The 21,903-nt window shown below is 39.6% G+C and overlaps 1 protein-coding gene across 8 annotated transcripts in view; it reads left to right on the forward strand.

Moving 5' to 3' along the window:
* gpatch8 (G patch domain containing 8) overlaps positions 1-21,903 on the forward strand; it is a 28,554-nt gene continuing 6,651 nt past the window's right edge. The window contains exons 1-7 of one of the 8 annotated variants that reach the window (XM_086289722.1): positions 115-157; positions 4,053-4,130; positions 5,052-5,087; positions 10,735-10,753; positions 13,791-13,863; positions 19,158-19,199; positions 21,571-21,638. In XM_086289722.1, the coding sequence (XP_086145848.1) occupies positions 21,612-21,638 (27 nt within the window). In that variant the 5' untranslated portion in view covers positions 115-157; positions 4,053-4,130; positions 5,052-5,087; ... (2 more) ...; positions 19,158-19,199; positions 21,571-21,611. The other 7 variants (XM_086289718.1, XM_086289716.1, XM_086289715.1 and 4 more) reach the window with 7 other exon arrangements.

Raw genomic sequence — 21,903 nt, forward strand, 5'->3', positions numbered from 1 at the left:
TGGTGGATATTGGCAGTGAAGTGTAAATTCACCGCAGAACGTCCTCCCCACCACAGCGCGCTTCTGTTGGACACAGACTGAGCGAGTACACAACTGCTGCTGCGTTCAGAAAATGGCCGACAGATTTTCTAGGTTCAACGAAGAGCGTGATTTCCAGGTAATGCATGTTAAATATTTGGTCCACCTCCATATTTTTTAAAGTGTCGAGGTGTTTCAGTAAGTTAATATCTATTTGAAGGTTAAGGACAGTTTTGACGTATCGTGTACACCATCGTGCATTTCGCTCTAGATCCCCGTTGCTAGCACTGCAAGCTAGCTATGCTAACGCTAGTGCACTGCGGCTCTTTTGATATTAACTTGCCTTACGGCTCAGTGTTCGCCTGAGTGCTATATTTGACCCATGTCTTGGATTATCGTCTTCATTATCAACCGTTTCTTTCTGAAACTACAAACATTTAACCACGCAACAGCAAAATAGATACTGGAGTCCCAATTAGCTCATTAGTGACCTTGGGCATTCTGATTATTTTTCGACATATGCTAAGGATGGATAGTGAGCTAACATAGCTAGCTTGTACGCACATTGAGCTGTTGTAGCATTAATAGCCATAAATGACTGTATTATTTTGACAGCTGAAATTCCACCACAGTTGGTCATCATCAGGTCAAGATGAATCTAGCAACAGATAGCTGTCGGATATTATTCAGAAATTGCCCCCGGTATCGACTTGAAAACACAGAGTGTAAGTTAGGAGCATGTTTAGCGACACATTTTAAGTACAGTGTCCTTGGTCATTCATATACTGATTATCTGCTAATGTAACTGTGTAAATGAACTGTCTTTTAGCATTGGTTTCACACCGATGACACTTTTGTTTTGTTTCCACCCGCATTTAAACGTCTGGCTGAATATTGACACAGTAACTGGGAGTCTTTGTAAATATTTTGCGTTATCTTAATAAGTACATCTCCGATGCCAGTTAAAAATCTTATGTTTGTCACATGACGTTATTCAGGTTGTATATTTGGCTTGGTTCTGTAGCTGAATAGATTAATTTCACAACCTCTGTTTGAGCTGTTTGTCCCCCACAAGCCCATCTTGGATCTAAGACCGCACCCAGTAGAAACCAAATACTGTTATGCTTACTAGACTACAAAATAAACTTGCATCTTGACTGTTGGTATTGTTTAATTATAAACCCTTCGCTAGAGGGTCATTCGTCCACTGTGTAACTCAATTCTTTCAAACATCTAAACCTTTTTTTTTTTTTTTTTAAATTCTTGTGGACTTCCCACTTTTGACGTTGTTGTTGTTGGGCGGTCTATAAGCTGTTACTGCAAGTGAGAATAAAGTAACTGTTTTAACATCTGTTTGAAATGTGTTATCTGGTTCAAAGATACTTCAAAAGAGTGGATACATGGCAGTGTGGCGATTTGAATCTCAGATATCATTCTGATGCACATGTTAATGCTTTTCTGTTCTTAATTACAGTACACTAATGTGGAAGGAGTTTTAATAAATAAAACAAGCCCATCACCAACACATTTAGCATGGAGATTTCAAAACACTGATTCTAGGAAGCATCACCCTATCTATTTGAAAAACTTGCATTGCCTCATTGTACATACATGGACATAGTTCAGTTCTTTTTGTCATGTCTATGTCCCCTTTATTTTATACTTTTTGTAAAAAAGCAGGAGACTTTCTGTGTTGATAGCAGTGTTCAGGCTGGGTTAGTTTATGAGTTTAAAGCTTTTAATTGAATGCTAATCCATGGATGAATGCTTGTATCTATGATTTCTGCTCGTATTTCTTAGATTTTTCTGTTCCGTTATTAAGATACATTTTAAAAATGACATTAAAGCATGTAATCTTTTGGGCTGGTGTTAAGCTTTTTGGTTAAAGTTGGGTGTATTTTGGTAATAGTATCAAACATAATTACAGTTGGAAATCAGCTGTTTCTTTGAGCAGTGTTGTGACAAACTACCAGACATGCAATTAAGTTCTAATTATAAGCTTGCATATAAGAAACTGTTTTGTTTTTTCCCCCTCTGCACCCACTGTGGAACTTGTTTTTTTTGCTGGTTTGTCAGTGAGAGATGAATTGCTGTGTGGTCTGAATGAGTCTGTTGAGGGCAGCTCCAGCACAGCACAGTAGAGCTCTGTATGTGAGAACTGCTGCGAAGGCATTCATATGCTCAGTATTCAGAAAGTTTCTCTCTGACTCCATGGATAAAAGCTTGCTGCCAAGCAACACTATTCAGGAAACACCCACAGATGGTCTACCTAATATCTATAGCACAACTAGCCCAACAACCCTGTCCTCTTTAATGACTTAGCAGTGCTGTTGGACCTGTAGAACATGACTAGTCTTGACTTGCAGAATAATATAACACAATTCATGAGCTCCTGCATAGAGTAACTCTCATTTCCTAATGCGATGTGGTATGGGACATCTATTTAACTGCAATAGCACAAGTGGCAGTTTACTCTCGTAATGCAGATTGGAGAACATGGTCAGAGTCATTTCTATGCAGCACTGGTGTGGGGTTCATGTATTAAGAGTCAGAGTGATGAGGAAGCAAACGGCAGTGAAAATTAGAAGTCATTGTGGTGGATAGAGGCAGTGTTGATAGCACATTAAGTGGTTTGGACAGAAAGTCTGTAGAAGAGGAGATGAGGGGGGAACTGCAGGGAGCCATCGATTTGTTCACAAATAAGCCCTTTGCGCTTCCCAAGCAGCTCTTCTTCTCATAATCCCCGGCTTCGCTCATACTGATGCAGGGTCCTGTTTCGTCTGAATTAATGACAGCAAGTATGGCATCTCATCACCTCATTATAGTAGGCTGAATTAAATAGTTGCTTATCTCTGCAAAACCAGGCTTCCTGAAAAAAAAGTGCTGCAGTTCCATTGCCCAGCCACATAAGCATTGGTTTCTTTTGTTTTTAAACAGACATTTCTTTTCAGAGTTTCACAAAATGACCAAAGTGATGTATGCTGTAGAGTATTAACAGTTATCATCCAGTGCAAGAAGACTTAGGAATATAGAGGGAAACTAAATATTCTTCTGCTTACAAAACTTTGCTTCTTTTTCTTTTCTATTTTTTTTTAATAGTTGCTTTTGATTTACCTGTCCACACTAACCTGTTTGTAGATGCTACAAGTAAATAGTAAGTAATACACCGTCCAATATCTTTGTAGTCTTTCATAATTCTGAGGGTAGAATAAAGCAAACTCATAAACATGACCTTTGTCTCTCCTCTGCTGCCAGAGAAAGGAAGCCATCTGTCTCTGAGTAGAAACTGCTCTGTAAGCTCACTCCTTCAGTTGGGGTGGTAAGCCCATTACTCACTCTCAGCCTGACCCAAGATTCAGTTTGTATTTCTAAAGCTATGCTTCATATTCAGTCAGATATCCTGAGGAAGCATTAAGTCACTGTAACTGCTGGAAGAAATTTAATGTGAAATAAAGAAATGGAACTCAGCTGTCACTTTAGTTTTTAGTCAAGGTTATCAGATCTTTTAGTTATTTGTGTGCTGGTCTGTTGCTCAGTGTAAAGGGCGGCGTAAAGGTGTACCAGGCACAGGACACTCCTCCCTTCATATTGCTGTCTCATTGTTTTGAAAGTGCAGACATAAGAATCAAGCAATGTGTTGTCTTGAAATGCAGATTTTATGTTCATTCCTGAGTTCTTCCTACAAATTTCTTCCTGTGAACTGCTATCAGTGCTGCAGCAACTAATGGTTATTTTCACTTGCGTGTCTAAGTAACAGCTATTTTCTCAATTCAGATGAATCATTTGATCTCTGAAATGTGAGAAAATTGTGAAAAATTACAGATCTTCGTCTGTGTTTAAAAAGCGTGTTTTGTCAAATTATTAGTCAGAAGACCAAATGATGTTAAGTCATTTTCAAATAAAAATATTAAACTGCTTCTTTTATCAAAGTAGTTGCCAATTATTTCTTTATTAATTGACCAGTTTTCTACTAGTTTTCTACTTTTCTGCTTTCTGATATATTTCTACTTTACACTTTTAAATGTGTCCATCAGGGTGGGAATCACTTTGACCAGTATGAAGAGGGTCAGTTGGAGCTGGAGCAGGCATCCCTGGACAAGCCCATCGAATCGGTAAGGCTGCATCCATCATCCTGCACCATTGGACCAGCTGTGAGAGTGGATATGATTGGTCCAGGGAGCAATAAGAACAACACCTTTTACTCCATTCATACTGTCCGTGTAGCTGCATCCAGTGTTTTCTTGAACACATTGCCACCTAACTTGTAGAATCACTTGTCTCATGTGCATTAATATCCTTTAAGTCCCCCCGCCCCACTTCCCATGTCCTATGCCTACTCCATTTCTTGTGTGACAGTTCAAAATAAGTATGTATAGGCTAGATGTTCCTGTTTTATGTAGAGCTTAAAGATAATCGTTAGATTTTTGTATCAGTTTCCCATTAGTCATTGTTAGTCATCTAAGCGCTAGGAGAAGAAATTGCTGTGAAACCATGGAGTGGATGAAGCACTGTCATTAGTGGCTGGTTTTTGAGTACTTACAGAAAAATTCATACATATTTTAATATGAAAACTGCATACACGTTACACATAGGTGTAGCATGAGTTTATATGCTAAACAAAGCTGGTCACTTATATTTTTTTATGAGTCACTTTGAGATTTCAAGGCTTTTTTTAATTTGTATTTTTTTAATTTAATTTATGTAGTCCTAAATAAAGTCTTAAAAAAAGGAAGACCAATAGAATGCATTTTGCAGTGCAGATATGTTTTTAAAATGACCACATTAGTTAGTTTACAGTTGTATATCTGATTGTTTTGCAGTTTGTCAAATTTATGTTTATGAAAACTATGCAGTGCTTATTCCACCCCATTTAGCAAACAAGCGAGTGCACATTAGATGGTGTGAGTGGATACATTTGTGTTTGAGTGAGTGTGTGTCTATGTAGCTTTAGAATTTGTGTGTTAGTGTTTGTGTCTATAGGACAGTTATCTTATTGTACACAACTTGGGGTGTTCGACATTTCTCTCCTGCAGCGAATTGGCCCCTATTAGCTAAGCAGCAATGACCCGGTTTGTATTTGCACGCTCTGCTTTCTTACTCCTATCTTTAGGGTCCTTGTAACGCTTCTCTGACTATCTTTCTCTCGCTCTCTCTTGCTCTCTCTCTCTCTCTCTCTTTGGCTATCTCTGTTTCACTACTGTTAAACTTTACATCTATTCTCTCTCTACCTCAGTTTCTCTCTCTCTCTCGCTCCCTCCCTACTACACAGTGATTCGGTGTACAGTACCCTCTGTCATTCTGTGCTGGCATGGTGCTTGTGCAACTGGGACTGCATTTTTCGCTGAAAAGGCACTTCGATAATAGCGCAGGCAGCTGTCTTCTTTCTGTCTTTCTTACTTTCTCCATACCCCCGTTCTGTCTCTCAAGCAGTGTGGTGAGCAGGCTCAAACTCTGCTTACTTTCAGTTTTAGGTCACTTTATGAAGCATGTCAGATAGAATCAGTAACCACATAGAGTTAAATAACTCTGAAATACAATTAAATTATTATAAAAACAGAAACAAATTCTTTAATCACAGAGTATACAATAGTAAATGAGTATAATGATGGATGAAAAATTATGAACTCAGGTGAATTATAAGTACTGTAAAATAATTTCTAACCTCAATATTAGCTTGAAAAATAACCTGCATGTTTTGGATTAAACATAGCTGTATGCTATAAAAGGATTTTACCGAGCCCTTGATTTGACCAAGCCTTGTTGAATTTTTAAGAAAGGGTAGTAGGTAGTACTCTGTTAACCAAGAACATTAAAAGATTCTATCTATGTAGAATTTTATGTATGAAGCAGTTCCTCACAGATACAAAAATGATTGTACCGTGTGGGTGAGAGAGGGAGAAAACAGTGAGGGGGAGAGAGGTGGCCTGCTCACCCGGCTTAAGTGGCTCTTTTGCTCCTGCGCTATTATTTGTGGAGGGGTCCTGAGGGCCATGCTGCAGCATCACACAGCTCCTCACACGTCAGCAGAGGTGTTGTCAACTGTCACTTAATTGCCAGTACCGTTAGTGTTATTGAACATAATTGTTTTGGATGGTGCATGCTCAAAAGCAAGGTGATTTTACCGACAGTGCTGTGCAAAAGTATGTAGGCACCCACCATTTATTCATATTTTCCTTTCAAATAGCTAGACCTTCTTGTAATTTTTTTAAGTGGCCTTGTGCAATAGCTCTCCAGTCTTTCTGAAGGTCTTTAAAGGTTTTTCTTTGGACATTAAATACTTTTTCATGTATTTTAAGACTAACTCTTAAAACGAGAGGCCATTTTCAGAGGCTATTGTTTCTTTGTTTTTTGTTTCTTTTCTTCTTCTTTTTTTAATGCCACTTAACACTGACCTGTGAGTAGGGATGGGTATCGAAAACCGGTTCTTGTTGAGAACCGGTTCCCACTGTTTCAATTCCTTGGAATCGTTTGCCATTTTTGCAAACGATTCCCTTATCGATTCCAGTCGCCCCGAATGACGTCACCACGTTGCGGAGCGTCATTTACCTGGCAGGAAACATGGCGCCTAAGCGGCTCAAACGCTCAAAAGTTTGATTATACTTTATGAGAACCGATGACAACAGGGCAACTTGCAAAGTAGATATTTCATTTAAGGGAGGAAACACTACGAATATGCAAAAGCATTTGCTCACAAAACACACGATGACACGCGTTTTTAATTCCGCTCCGGACTCGTGACTCTCAACCCAGCAGCAGCGCTAACGTTTGCACGTCCTCTCCTGTTAATGCGGCAGGTAAATAATCAACTAACAGTGCATATTATGTTAGCGCAATCTGCCTTATTACAAGACCTGCCATTACTGTACATGTAGGTGACCATGATGAGAGAGACAGACAGAGTCTGGCTCAGATGCTGGCAGTTCTCGCTGCAGTCTACCGGTAGCGTCTCCTTTCAGGCCAGGATAGACGAATGTCACCGAGCAGTGTCTAAGTTTGTGGTCAAAGGCTTGCACCCATTTGCTACAGCAGATGCCCCCGATTTTTGGTAAGTGAATGTGTTTAATTGTGGGCAGGGACATTACTGGATATTCTTGTGTAATTGCCACAGAACAATTTATGTTATACTTTGTTATTGCTACAGAAGAATGTTGCAGCTTTAAGGCAGGGATGACTCCTGGAGTTGCTTTCTCACTGCATATGCTTTATTTCACAATCAGATCGATTCGATAACAAAAACATACAGCAGCTCCTCTCCTACTCCTAGCCCTTCGCTGCGGTGGAAAAAAGAACGACTTCAATCCCCTTCAAGGAACATACGTACAAAATAGTTTTCCTGATACACCAATGGGGCGTTCAATGCCATCTTGTAAATATGAGTACTCTGGCAGAGTAACAGTTCAAATGAAAAATACACCAGAACAAACAAGCAAACAAAAAAAGAAGTGTGGGGTACCTTTGAACCAATGAACAAAATATAACAATTTATACTTTTTAACATAACCCGACCCCGTCAATATGTGATATGTCTCACAAGAATATTTATTTTATTATTTTACATTTACAATTTTTTTTCCTGGGGACCCTGTGACACCCCATTGAAGAGCCGTAGGCTGGATCTCTCAAGATCTCACTGTTGGGTTTGTAAGGCCATGTTACTCCTAAATTTCTATCTTGTTCAAAGAGAAGATATAAAACAAAGCTCTGAGCTAATCGACCTTAGTGTTCTCCTTTTTTTTAAAAAAAAAAAAGAATCGATAAGAGAATCGATAAAGAATCGAATCGTTAAACAGAATCGAAAATGGAATCGGAATCGTTAAAATCTTATCAATACCCATCCCTACCTGTGAGTCACTGGAGCATAAAAAAGTCACCTTTTCAAGATTTGAACCTGTGTTGTTTCTACTCTACTCATAACTGAAAATGTAGCAAAGAACCACATTTAAATAATATCCTTAGGCACTTTGTCACTAGCCCCATGTAATGTTTTTTTTAAAAAAATATTTGAGTTTCAAGAACTGGAGGACAAAATGGCAGGCCTTTAACAAAAAAAAAGCAAATAAATTTATCTGAAAGAAAACATTAAACGTGAGAAAAAGAAACATGATATTGTTATCAATATGTGTGGAAGAGTTCAGGAGAGGGGTACAACCATTTGTAAGACCTGTTGTAGGCTCTGTCATGGTTTGGGGCTGCCTTTCAACCAGTGTTGTTTAAGATCTTTTCTAAATTTAAGGAATTATGATCACAAAAAATACGGGCAACACCTTCATTTTTCAGCCTGACAACGGTGCAGTGCAGTAAAGGCATGCCTTTTTATAGAAATGCACACTTTGGAACATTAACAATCATTGATTGGTTTCCCCAGACCATGGCCCTCAACATTATTGAAGCACTGTGAGATCATCTTGGCTGAACTTCTGTTTTTGAACAGAACTTCTGTTCTGTTCAAAAAGCAGCCATCATCCAAAGAAGAGTTTTTAACTGACCTCTAATTAGCCTGGAATACTATTCCTGAGGACTGCTTAAATAAATGATAAGAAAGCTTAAGAAGGTTCAGGGTGTGCTGATGAATAAAGGTGTTCATTCCAAATTTTGACTTTCATACTCATTAGAATTGTACAAACTGTTTTTTTTTTTGTTTTTTGTTTTTTTGCAGATGTTTCAATAAGTCGCTTCACCTATTTCCCATTCGCTAGCAAAATATAAATAACCGAGGGGTGACTCACGACTTTTGCACAGTACTGCAATGCAAGGAAATATCAGATGATATTTGGTGATTCAGAAGATATTATGAGGCTGTTCTTAATTTTAAATTTTTAAAAAAAAGGTGTAGTACAGTTTTTAAAGCAAAAAACGTAACTATATTACGCTGACCAAATCCCCAAAAGCATGTTTTAAAAACAGAATTTCATACTTGGATGTAAACAACACATAAATAGAAGTAGATCTAAAAGTCTGCATTAAATTTTAAGCGAAGTTTTTATGTTGACACTTCTATCACAGCTTCCTTAGTGAAAACTTCTAAGGCAGTAGAATTTGTGGCACTTGATCACCAGTGTTACATCTCGGAGCTGTTGGTGAATGCTTTGGCCCAGCTTCTCGGAGCCCCTCTCCAGCCACTTATTGTGTGTGATCTATAGGCAGCTAGAGGTCTGTGGTACTTTATTGGGATCTTTTTTTCTCTTCCTATCTTTCCCATTTGGTCTTTGCTATTTTCTCTAACACTGTTTTTTGCATTGCATGTGTTAACTTGATAGCATTCAGTACTATTTCCGCTCAACACTCTGTCTTAATCACAACTACAACCTTTTCTCCCAGACTCATTTCCCCCACGTCTCTTGACCCTCCTAGTCCCTCAATCCTACCATCCTCCTTCCTTCCCTGACCTGACCCAGTACCAGAGCGATATGCAGTGGGCAGCCTCAGAGCCACAGAAACCACACAGATGTGCAATCCAAGAAACATGAGTATTCAGGCCACAGGGAGATTTATTTCTTTATTATGTATTTCTAGGCTTCTTGTAGACATTATGATTGTCTCAAAGTTACCAAGGTTCTAAGAGGAACATTTGGGTGACAGTGTATCAGCTGTTACTGAAGTATGTAGGGTCTTGCATTACAGCCAGACAGTATCTGACACAGCTGTTTGTCCTTGTTTGACGTCTGTCACATAAAAGGTAGGAAGAACAACAGCACAAGCAAAAGGTCAAACACAACTGACCCACATTTTCACAACACCACAGGCTCTAAATTTACCACAGCTACCAAAGGGGTCATAATTGAGACTATCACAAATGATTTAAGTAGCTATTGGACATCAACACACTCTCACACACAAAAAGAACAGGAACACTTATCTGTTTGGAGGTGTTTATTTCTTAACTACACTGCTAAATTCCCTCACCTTGAATTGTGGCTTCAGAATTATGAGGTAAGTACGTGTTTTTAGTTATTTTATTTTCAATAAATGAAATAAAATTGACCCCCCCCCCCCTTTCTCCCTAAATTAGTAAGTGAAATCTTTAAAATCTGCCACATCTACACATACAAATAGGCTTATTATTTTATTTTTTTGCCTTTTCATGCTCTTAGATGGTTGTTTTCATTTAGTCATACGTAGAGTAACTGACAACTACAGAGCTTCACTTTCAAGGCAATTGCTAAAATGAACGAGGAGCTGCAGAAAGCAATCTTGTCTACCACCACTGAAAATACGTGGTTTTTGTTAGCTTCGGTCCATACGTTTATGAGTATGCCTGTCCAGTGTTGGCATGTCTTTATTAATCTGAGCTAAAGCAATTTCTCACACCCTGACAGGGACACACACATACTGTCTCATTAAAATGGCTGCATAGGCTCTCACTAAAAGTAAATACTCTGAGGTCTCTAAATGGGGTCCCCTGCATATCACTTTCCTTTTTACATATATGTTGCCATGCACTGTGCCATTGAAAGCACATTGCACACTCTTGAACACCTCCTCTTGTAGAGGTCTTTGTTTGGATAACATTTTCTATTTTTTTTCTTTCTCTTATATTAACAGTCAGTTGGTGGATTTATTGAAATGCCTACCTTTTCTGTTTGTATACAGTATTATGTTTGTTTTAAAGCAGAGAGAGATTTGTATTTTTAAGAACTAGAGAAGCTAGCAGAATTGCAGTTGAAAGCGTTTGGCCGGTTTCTTACGTTGTGTCACGTGTGACTGTTTTTTTGACAGCCCAGTATTTTAAAGCCAGGTTCGTATGGAAATGCCTTCACTCCACTTGCACTGCTGTTGGACTCGCCGTCGTTGCTTTCATCTGTCTGTCTGTCTATTCTTTTGGTGCACTCGTCTGTTCAACACCCAGTCTGCTCCTCATCTCCGCCCTCTAACTTTTGCTGAACACATTTTGAACGCATCGTTTTCTTACTGTCAGCAGTTGGAACTGTTGCCTCATCCAACATGCCCTTGCTGGGTTTTTTTTATTTGTTTGTTTAGTTGTTTTTTGTTTTGTTTTGTTTTGTTTTTTTTGGGGGGGGGGGGGTTCCTAGTATAATTACTTGATTTAAACTCAAAAGATTGATTTGTGAAAGGAAGCATATACATTTATGGCACTTGAGTCTGAGTCTTTTTTTTTTCCTAACAACCACATTTTGTGCTGGAAAAATAAATCAGCTAACATCAATTGCGCAGGGGATGAGGGAGTGCCTTTCTCAGCAGTTAGTTCAGGGTGGATTTTATTTTCTCAATTCCTTCTTCATAGGTCAGCTAATTCCCCTCATCAATAAATGCTTTTCTGTGTAGAGTCTTGTCAGACTCCAATATTGCAGTTAAGGACAGAAGCAGGTCCTGTGTCAAGAACAGGAGTGGCTTTCACTGCAGCAAATTCTGCAGTGTTTTCCCCTAACAATAAATTCAGAGCACATTTTGTCTATTAGGCATGAAGAAATGATCCTTAGTGGCCATAAAGCCTCTAATTCATATAAGTCCTTGCCCAACTGCTAGGCAGCAACAAGTAATAAACAGTGATTTGCAAGACTTTTTAATTTAGCCTTCAGTGTCCTGATTTAGGAGTTGATTCAGGCAGTCTGTCTCCAGTTGCCTTCCTGCCATGTTAGTCCCAGCGCATATTTCTCTCTTATCTCATTCTACAGCGGAAAGGATCTGACATTTGCACAGTAAAGGAGTAAAAAAAAAAAAACCAACCCATCAAACTGTAACAGAAACAAGACGTGAAGAATTTGAGTCTTTCTTGAGCATTTGCTGCAAACATCAGCCAGATGATTTGGATATGTTATTCGTGTCACCAAAATGCAAAGTATTTTTAAGTTTCCTGAGTATGTCATATTGTACAAGTATGTCACTTGTAAAATAGGGCAAAGGAAGGCAACAGTTTGCTTTGAAAAACCACCTTAAAAAAGGGCTACAGCCAGATGTATCTCAATTAAAGTCTCGTGGGCGGAGATGCAGTATGCACACTGCGTGTGTGAGTACCACTCCCCTTCACATGCACTAACTCATACAAGCCCAGTTCACTTTCACCACCCTAGAAACTCACCCTCATCATGGCTCAGCCTGCTCTGTTCTGCTCCCAACCTCCTGTTTTTACCAAAGAGAACTAATTGAGCCCCGTTGAGCCATCACTTTCCTCTCTGTGCCTGAACCACCTGAGACTAACACAGTTGGAGTTTTGTTAACCCGCCCACACCCCTCAGCCCGCCCCACTCCTCTGTATGTGTACCATTCACAGTGCGCTACTAACACCGACGATCCTTTTTGTTAAAACTCTTTAACAAAAAGCTGCATGCAGTTTTTTTTTCTGTTTAAACCCCTTCACTTTCTGTTTGTGAAAGTTGATGTCAATCTCTTTGTGATTATAAATATCCTTTTTGTTTGGTTTGTATGTTTTTTGGTAGAATGCAGCACTCTGGTGAATGTTAGACAAGCTTGGAATAGTTATAATCACAACAGCAAAACACTGCTTATTAAGAAATCTCATCGTTACCTGTTTATTTGTGCTTGAGGATGTACTGTAGTGTGTAGTGGTGGGACGGTCTTGCATTTCACTTAATGTTTTTGTTTTCTTGCTGACCCATACTAGTGATATAACGGTCTCCGACATGCACATTTGGCCCCACAGTGTGCTAAGAGTTCCTGTTGTGTATGTTTTTGCACTCCTCTTGCCTCTTTGGTTCATTATCAGTTGCTTGATCTTGTGATGCATTTGTCATAGAAATCATTAGTATTAAAAGAAAAGCCTTGCACGCACGTTCAGAGGCCTCAAGTAGTTTGAAGGTATGTTTTCTCATTTCTGAATACTAATGGTATCTATGAAAATATCAAATTATAAGTGTTGAAATTGGTTGGATGTGACGATTGATAACAGACCAGAGCCGCTAAGGATGTCCAAAAACAAGCACAACAGCTATTTTTCGTATATCTGGTGGGGCTACATGCACACAATGTGTTCCTCTCTTCACCTGCACACCCGCATATCCCCTCACACATGCATATTCTATCCACCCTGGGCCTTGTAATGGTAATCCAAGGCCCACTAGTTCCACTTCTGTCTCTTCCTGTTGCTATAATTTTTTGTGACAGCTGCATATGTTTCATGGTGCTCTCCTCGTCATGGTTACAGAATCACAGCAAGCTTGGAGTTTCTGGTCTTTGTTTTGTTTATGCTAGATTTCCATACCTGTTCTGTGTTACTTTTCTTTGTGTACTGAGATCTTGCTCTGTAGTGGTTCATATATGTATGCGTGTGATACATATATCGCCCTCTCCTTCCTCCTTCCTACTCCTCCTCCTCTTAACTTCTCAGTTAGTGGATGTGACTTCATGTGTTACCTTTATCAATGGAAAAATATAGAAATAATCACGCCCAGTTTCTTTGCCTAATAAAGGTTTTTAAAATGCACTCCTACTTCAGGAGGATATCTTGTAGTTTACAGATTACATATAGCCTCATGTATTGTTCATAGTTGAATTCAACCCTTCCTCTCAGTCTCCCACTTTTTATTCCCCCACACCCAGCCTCCCTTACCACTCTTTGTGCTGGAAGACACTGATTATTACACGCTGTAGGTGATGACGATAATGACGATGGTGTTGGTGGTGGTGGTTGTGCTGATGATGGTAGCGTGATCTGAGTGTTATTTATTTATTTTTTCTTTGTTAGTGTTTTTTTATTTTAATTTTGTTTTTATTTTATTTTTCACCCGTGCTACGGGTAAAGCTCCTCTTATTATTGGAATATTTTTGGTTTTTTTCTTCTCTTCTCTCTCTGCTAGGATAACATCGGGCACCGGCTGCTTCAGAAACATGGCTGGAAGTTGGGCCAAGGCCTTGGCAAAACCATGCAGGGTAAGGGCACACTCTTCTTTACACTTAAGTTCAATGTATGATGGTATTGGAACACTATGTATCATTTTCTTTCCTCTCACATTCCCCCCTTTTGTATTATTTTATTTTATTTTTTTGTGCTAGATTTTCTTTTCTCTTTATCTTTTCTCTGCCTTCTTCCTTTGTATCTGGTAGTGTGAAATTGATTGTTATTCAAGGAAACATTGTAGTTGTTTTTTTGCTCTCATACTGCTGTTACTTTAAACTGAAAGAGGGAAGAAAATATTCTTGACCTTGATTAAGACTTAGGGAAGGGACTTTGGGGCTTGGGAACTAGAATGGAGCTAGTCATCTTCACATAATGCTTTAGTTGACAGCAAAGTTGAATCTGCCCTTTGTTCACATTCAGATTCAGTGCTTTTGAACATACAGTTTGCTGATATGGTGGTTTCTTTGTTGCCTCCAGGGGACATATTTGTTTTATCTATTTCAGATCATGCCCTGAACTTGAAAGCATGTGCTGATCATATCAGAATTTTCTAAATATGGGATAAATAAAGTGTTTATCTTATCTCATTTTTAGCTAAATTGGATTTCTGTTAAAAAACATGTTAAAACATGAGTATTTATTTATTTTAGTTGGATAGGGGTGCAAATAAATGAGAACACATTAGCTGGGTTTTTTCCATTGCAAGAACCTTTCCCAGGGACTAAAGACTTTTGAAGGACCTCTTGATTTTAACTACAGAGGCCCAGAGACCCTCTGGGGGAGTTATTTTACCCCACAAGTCCCTGAACGTTGGAGTGAGACTTGTAGCACTGATTATTTCTGATTCACTTAGTTACCGACTTGTAGCATTTTAACCAGCACTTTGACCAGGCTCATCTCTCGGTCACATAGATGGTAAAAACCAGTTTTGTTACTGTAAAGTGAACCTCATAAGCTGGCAGTTTATAAATATGTTAATCAGCAAGCTAGTATTGAACAGAGTGATGATTCAGAGAAATGCAAAAAAGAAAGAAAGATGGTTTTACAGCCATTATGTTCTAAGTTCCTAATAAACATGCCTACACCTCCGCGCACCTCCACAACCCTACAGGAATGCACTGCATTGCCATATTTTTGTAATCAAAAAGAAGTTTTTATGCTGTCCATTGTGTGGTTGCTGTGTGTGTGCTGGTCATCACACGACCTACAGCTCTGAGACCGCAAACAGAAGTTAGAAATAGGGACCATAGGTCCACTAGTAGCTAGCAGACATTTGATCAGACACTGTGTTGGACAGTCCCATTAGTTGAACACTTCTTGTATCATTAAACTCAGTGTTTACCCTGTATACCTATGACTTTATACAATTGATGAGTCCAGCATTTAATCTAAAAATCTGCTTTTCTATTACTCTAACTGCATGCCCAAGAACATATTACATTGTATTACTCTATTAGTTTAAGGATTGCTTTGTATTTTGAGAGTGACTCTGAAATGCTCAGTGACCTGTGCACTAGAACAAATTCTCTAAGATGTAAAAGGCTTTAGACTAAAAAGCTGCATTAAGAGAGGTTTACTTTCTCTTGGCCATTCATAGTAATCTAATGGCCTTGTTTATATTGAATTGCACGAACTTAGAAGGCTGCACATAGCTGAGCGTGCGGGTTAGACCTTGGCCGACGTTGGCACCTCATTAGCTCAGACCTGCTGTGCTCATAGGCTCATTGGCTCAGTGGCAGTGGTGCAGAGCCTTGGCATGTCTCCACCAAGCCATTTCCTGTCTCTTCACTGGCTTTCCTGTTCTCATCAGCATCTTCATTTTCTCCTTTTCCTCCCCTTTCTGTTTCTACTCGTAGCCTCACCCTTCCCTGAATTCTGCCCAAAAAGAGTGATGTATAGCATTCTATATGAGTGATGTCAATGCCTTCAGGGCAAGCGAGTCCTTGCAGTCTGTTAAGAGTGGAGCTTGTTTTTCTACATAGCTTCTGGTATTAATCTTATCTGCCTCCTCCTCTATGTCCCTTTCTATCCACTGGATCCATAACATTTTAGTCATGTCTGACTTATCCATCTCCCTCGCTCACTTAGTCTTGCTCAGTTGCAATGCTTTCTCAAGTGCATTGCCCTTCCTGTAAACCTAGCAGCAACATCTGTTTTCAATATTGGCATTTTATTGAGAAACACCACTAATACTGCAAAACAGTGAAAAGCACACGCCCAAATTACATAGTTGTCTTAAATGTGTTGGGGCTTAGGCAGAGCTTGTATCTGGGTTGCTTAAATTTACTTGTCTTATATATACAGATCTATAAACATGTGTCCAGGATAGTGCTGCTTAATTGTTTTCATCTAATCCAGATTTCCTTGTTTACATGGTTCTGGGAATAGGATTTTTCAGTACACTGTATTGCCAAGTAAAAGAGTGAGAAAAGGGGGTCTTGAAAATGTCTTGGACTGTGTGCTTGACAAAATTTGAACACAGACTGCCTAACTAAACAGTGTCCTTAGTTTACCAGAATAATGGTAAGTGTTGACATTTGGCTGACCAGTAGAGGAAGACGAACATGATGAATCCTCTCTCTACTGTTAACATAGAGCTGTTATGTATTTTTTGTTGGTTTTATTTGAGTGTAGAAAGGTATTAAAGTAAGGTAATCACTATAGTCTTTACCTTTTTTGCTCATGCAGAATTACAGCATGCATGGTCTGTTCTTTCCATGTTAAAATGTTGCTTCTAGGAATCACTTGTCCTCCAGAGACACTGAGCTCTCGTGAGCTCTGGTTGTTGAGTTTTATTGTTGCTGCCACCCTAGCAGCTCTCACATGTACATATATGGCCTTGGCTCCTAGTGTTGTCTCTCATAGGTATTCTCAGGCTGACCATGGCCAAGGACCAGAGTAGGCCAAGAGGCTGCTTCATTTCTTTCTGGGCAGGCTGACAAGTTTATGGAGGGTAACAACAGCAGAAATTTCAGAGCTTAGCGTTCAGTAACCATCATTGTTTATTTCCATCTGGCCATGAACCAGTGAATAGCAGACTATTTGATGTGATAAGGATGTGTGCTTTGTGTGGAGGAGAGAACAAGTTGCAGAGGCTGACTGTGCTCTTGTTTTTGCCGCTGGCACCAGTCATGAGATTATGTAAGCATCCTGCTTTGTGGGCAGATGAGACTGCGGCAAATTGTGTCCAGTTGTTGTGCTGGAATTAATGGCCCAGTGTTGGAGCACGCTATCTCCTGTTGAATTTTGCTAATATACTTAGGAGTAGGCATATCACATAGGTGAACCATTGCATCTCATTGAAGTCTGCTGGATAATCACTATAATCTTCCTCTTCTTTCCTGTCCTCTTTGCCTGAAGAGACGGTTGATGAAATTTGACATTAAAGCATTGTGTCCCCTTTTTTAAGTTTTTCACTGTATTGACTCTGTTCTTATTCTTCTTTTGTCCCTTTTGCCCTTTTTTTAGGTAAGGTTTGTTGGATCCTCTGTATGTCTGTGTGTGTGTGTGTGTGTGTGTGTGTGTGTGTGTGTGTGCGTGTGGGTGGGTGGGTATGTGTGTGTGTGGGTGTGTTTTCTTTTCCCACTCTGCAGTTGACCTCAGTGTAACACCCCTTTTACAGTTTATCATAGGCTAATGGCCTCTGTCAGCTTCCTCTTCTTTGCTTTATAATCACTAAACCTTTATTTCAATCTGCTTATGAGTAATGTGCTTCAATTTGAACAAAGGACGATCCATTTTAAATCAAGGTAGATTTAGGAAGCCATGATTCATTCAAAATCCTTAGAATCATCATCTCCGTGTATGTTAGATTTTTTCCCCCCCTTCTTAGAATTTCTGTGGCTGCTGTTGGGTAATCTGATTGGCTGTAACCATGGCTCAGACTGTGAATGGCTTGCAGAGTAGACAAGTTTTCTCCCCTCTGCTTGTTTGCCTGTTTCTACCTCCAAACCTGTGAAACTCATGTGTATGTGTGTGGTCATTATGTGGAACTGAGATGCGTGTGTGTCTGCTACTGACCGGGCCATAGAGTCAACTTGCAGGGAAAACCTCTCCACCTCTTACACCCCAATTGTCTCTGTCCCCATGGTCACAGGCTCCCATCCTCCCCCCGTTTCTTTGCCCCTTCAGCATAGCATGTTTGTCCCAGAGGTGCACTTCTGCCTGCCTCCAACTGTCATTCACCTGGGGCTTTAAGCAGTGTTGGAGGTAGCACACTAAACGACTACGTTCACATGATATAGGACTATATGACAAAACGATTGGATGCACAATTAACATCTTTAGTTGTACTTGAGTAACGTTGCTGTTCCATAGCAATAAAGAAACTACTCTAAGCACTGCTCAAAGCCTTGCTGGCTCTTCCCTCAGGTACATTTTATGTGTAGTTTGTGTTCACTTTTTCCATGGTTAAGCACATCCCAAAATGAGCTTGCTGGCGGTAGGCTAGCGAGGAAATGAAGGAATCTCAGGGAGATTTGCTAACTGGGCTGACAAGCATCTGCAAGGAAAAAAGCTCAGAGGGGGAAAATGGTGGTCATCCCTAGAGACACCTATTGTCTCAATCTAGATATTTGACCACATCTTTAAAAAGGCAAAAGTATATTTTTGATTCATTACTTTTCTTAGGCGGTAAGCCTCCCTCTAGACCCAAAATACTATCAGACGTGGCAGTTTCTAGTCTTTTTACGCAGAATAGCTCCTTTAACAGTTCTTATTTGATGAGATTTCACTTTTTTTTTATTTCCCAAGCTAAAATATGAGGGATTTCCAGGGTTTTTACTAGATGTAAAACCAACCTGCTTTTCCACTACAGGAACTCAATGACATATGAGAATGCATACATGCATGTATTAGTGAAATGGTAGCATTCGTCATGATAAAGTTTAAAACCATGTTGTTTGCGCTATGTTATAGTGTTGGTTCATTTAGCACAATCTCCTGAGGGGAGCTCAGATTTTGCTTCCGCAACTCCCACTGCCCCATTTTTTAGCTTGTGTTCAGTTACAGGTCACAAGTTCCCATAGTGGAAAAGATGTAAGGGGTAGTAATTTGTTTTTTGGGATATATTTTGTTTGAGAAACAAGATGACATCAGGCTAGGGGCCTGGGGACTGGGATAAGTGGTTGGGAGAGAGTGGTGAGAGGAAATCCCTGTAAGCACCTAGCCCTGAATGAAGGGATGAGGGGGGGTGGGGCGGTTGACACACAGTAGCCCCTCTGGTAATGAACCCCCCTAAATCCCATAACCACACTCCCAACCCCACCCTCCCTTCTCTATGTGCCTCAATCTTCCTGCTTAACCAATTGGTGTTTCTTTTTTACAGCGATTTGATCCTGCCCATGTTGTGCTGATGGTAAACTTAGTGGTAAATGTTATTTTATCCCCCAATTGAATTGTTTTCTGTTTGTTTTTATTTCTCCAATTTTTTTTTGGTTTGTTTTTCCTTTCATCAGAGCACCAATGCTACATAGGCTTTAATTCTCTCTGTATTAGTCTTCATTCTGCTGCTTGTATATTACCATGCATATGTATTACTCTTAGAACATTGTCATTTTGTTTGTTTTCAGTTTTTTTTTCTCCAAAAAACCTTGTGATTCACACCCTGTGATTTAGATGCACATTGTTTTTGTCTGGTCCCTTTCTTTTTCACTGGAATGGGTAATGTGGAAGTATTGTCACTGTGTTTAAAGATTGGTGATAGTTTGGGATGACTGTAATTGTTCATTAATCTATAATTCTAGGCCTGACTTGTGACTTGTCAGAGAGACCACTGCAGTGGCTGGCTAACAGACTAAACCCTGTTTTTGGTTTCACTTCTGCTGCTGCTTGATAAAGGGCATGAACTTACATGTCCAGGCTATCAGTAGTCTTGTGATCTCAAAATCAGCAGTTTTCTTTCACTTCCTTAGTTTGAATATGGCCAGAAAAATCATCCAATCACTGTTAGGTATTCTGTTTAAGAAAAAAAAAAAAAGCCTGCCTAGGTGACAGACACTGCCGTGGGACTGAGAGTGCAGGCAGACTGTTATACAGGGTGCTACTATGCCCATGCATTTGTTTTTAAAATGACTATGTCATTGGGCTATGATGGCTAAAAGAAACAGAGATTTGCAATAAATTTTTTCTTACTTTCCTGTCTAGGAAAGTAAGAATGTGTAAGAAAGCCACTGCGGTTGTGATAATTTTGAAATTTTAATCAAAACCAAAAGGTTTTGAACATATTATTTACTCCATTACTTATGTTTCGTTCTCTTGATTGAAAATCATCTGTATTTACGAATAGGAGAATTCTATTTTCTCTTCTTTATATATGGCACCAACTGGTAGTAAGGTTACATCTTATTTAGCGCCACTGTAATTAAATATTAGTAGTTTTTCCATATGCCCAATGGTATACATAGAAATTTAATTTGTGGAAAAACCTACATTGGATTATTGGATTTGTGGGAGGGGAAAAAAACTGAAACCAAACTGAATTGATAATCACTATCAGTGTGATTAATTATTACATCTGGCTGGCATCAGGAGCAGCAGACTAGTCCAAATTCTCTTTATGCCTTTTGTTTTGAGATTCCCCTGTCTGTCTGTCTGTCCCCCCTCCTTCTCCTCCTACTCATGCCCATGTTTTACCAGGTAAGTATCCCCCATCCCTTGCACTGTCACCATGGCGATACCTGGCCTGTGACGTCACTCTGCTGTAGTTCAGTGCTTGTGTCCTTTTTTTCTTCTTCTTTTTTTTTTAATTTGACTCTTTCTCTCTGCTTTGTTTGGCTGATTATGAGTGGATCAAGCAATTCAGTGTCAATCTCCAATGTAGTTTTGATTTACATATATTTTATATCTTTAATGTTTCATTCTGTTTTTGTTTTTTTGGTTGTCTTTGGTTTGTTTATTTTTCTACAAGTTAATTTCCTTCTGATCTAGCTCTTTTCACAGCTTACATAACATAGGTTAAGTAAACGGAAGAAAAATCTTTCAGCTTCAGTCATAATGAGGAAAGGGGGGCCTCTGACAAGGGAACAGGTTTGGACCTCAGGACAGTAAATGGTCAGACAGACAGTTCAGCAAGAAGTGATGCAATAGCCTTTAGATAATATTGGGAGCCTTTGTTACTCTCAAGGAGGATGTCGCAGTGGTGTTTTGTGAGCAGCAGCTGCAGCTCCCCTCACACACACACACACACACACACACACACACACACACACACACACACACACACACACACACACACACACACACACACACACACACACACAGTCCCTCGAGCTGCAGCGTCCTTGATAAACTTGGCATTCTGGTTTAACAGGACTGCAGGAATGAAAGGATGGAGGAGGGGTGCCAGAGAGGCACAAATGAAAACATACCGGCTTAAAGATCAGTATGCTTTGTAGTGTACTTCTATATCAAGACATTTTACTGAGCAATCCTGATCCCCTTGTCTTCATTTACTCCATCAGGAATCCAGTGCAGCTAATTTGACTCATTCATAATGCAAACCAGCAGCCCGGTCAAATGTAACAGGAAGGCTAAATTGGTTTGTAGCTGGTGGCTGCAGTAAGCTGTGAGAATGGCTGGTGTTTGGTTCACTGTAGCTTTCTGGTCTCTTTGCACTTGAAGGCAAAATTCTCTAACCCCAGCACCCTATGCTCTAAAAGCAGGCTGTCTCCGAGTTGGTTCTTCATCCAAGCATTAAAAAAAGCTCACCTGGTCCTCTCTCTCTCTCTCTCTACCCTTAGGACGCACTGACCCTGTGCCCATCATCCTTAAGTATGATGTCATGGGGATGGGACGAATGGAGATGGAGGTATGATGCTCATTTTTATCGATTTGTACATTTTCTTTCTTTCTTCTTTTTTTTTTTTGCACCTTAAGTGCCCAAGTAGTAGTTTAAGGTGTTTAGATAAATATTATGAACTTGTTTTGACACTGGGGTGAGTGCTTTGACTGTGAAATAGAAATGACTTTGAAAATGAGCAGTTGAGCTAAAATGCTGTGTTATACAAGGTCGCATGGTTTTGAAAATCCCATGTTTCAGGGTTGCTCCTGATGAGTCAACCAGATAGCCTCTG

The sequence above is a fragment of the Aulonocara sp. 'chitande type north' Nkhata Bay genome, linkage group LG4, assembly GCF_057382095.1.
Source record: "Aulonocara sp. 'chitande type north' Nkhata Bay isolate Kocher_YH1m ecotype deep benthic linkage group LG4, A_spYH_male_GT1.1, whole genome shotgun sequence".
NCBI lineage: Eukaryota > Metazoa > Chordata > Actinopteri > Cichliformes > Cichlidae > Aulonocara > Aulonocara sp. 'chitande type north' Nkhata Bay.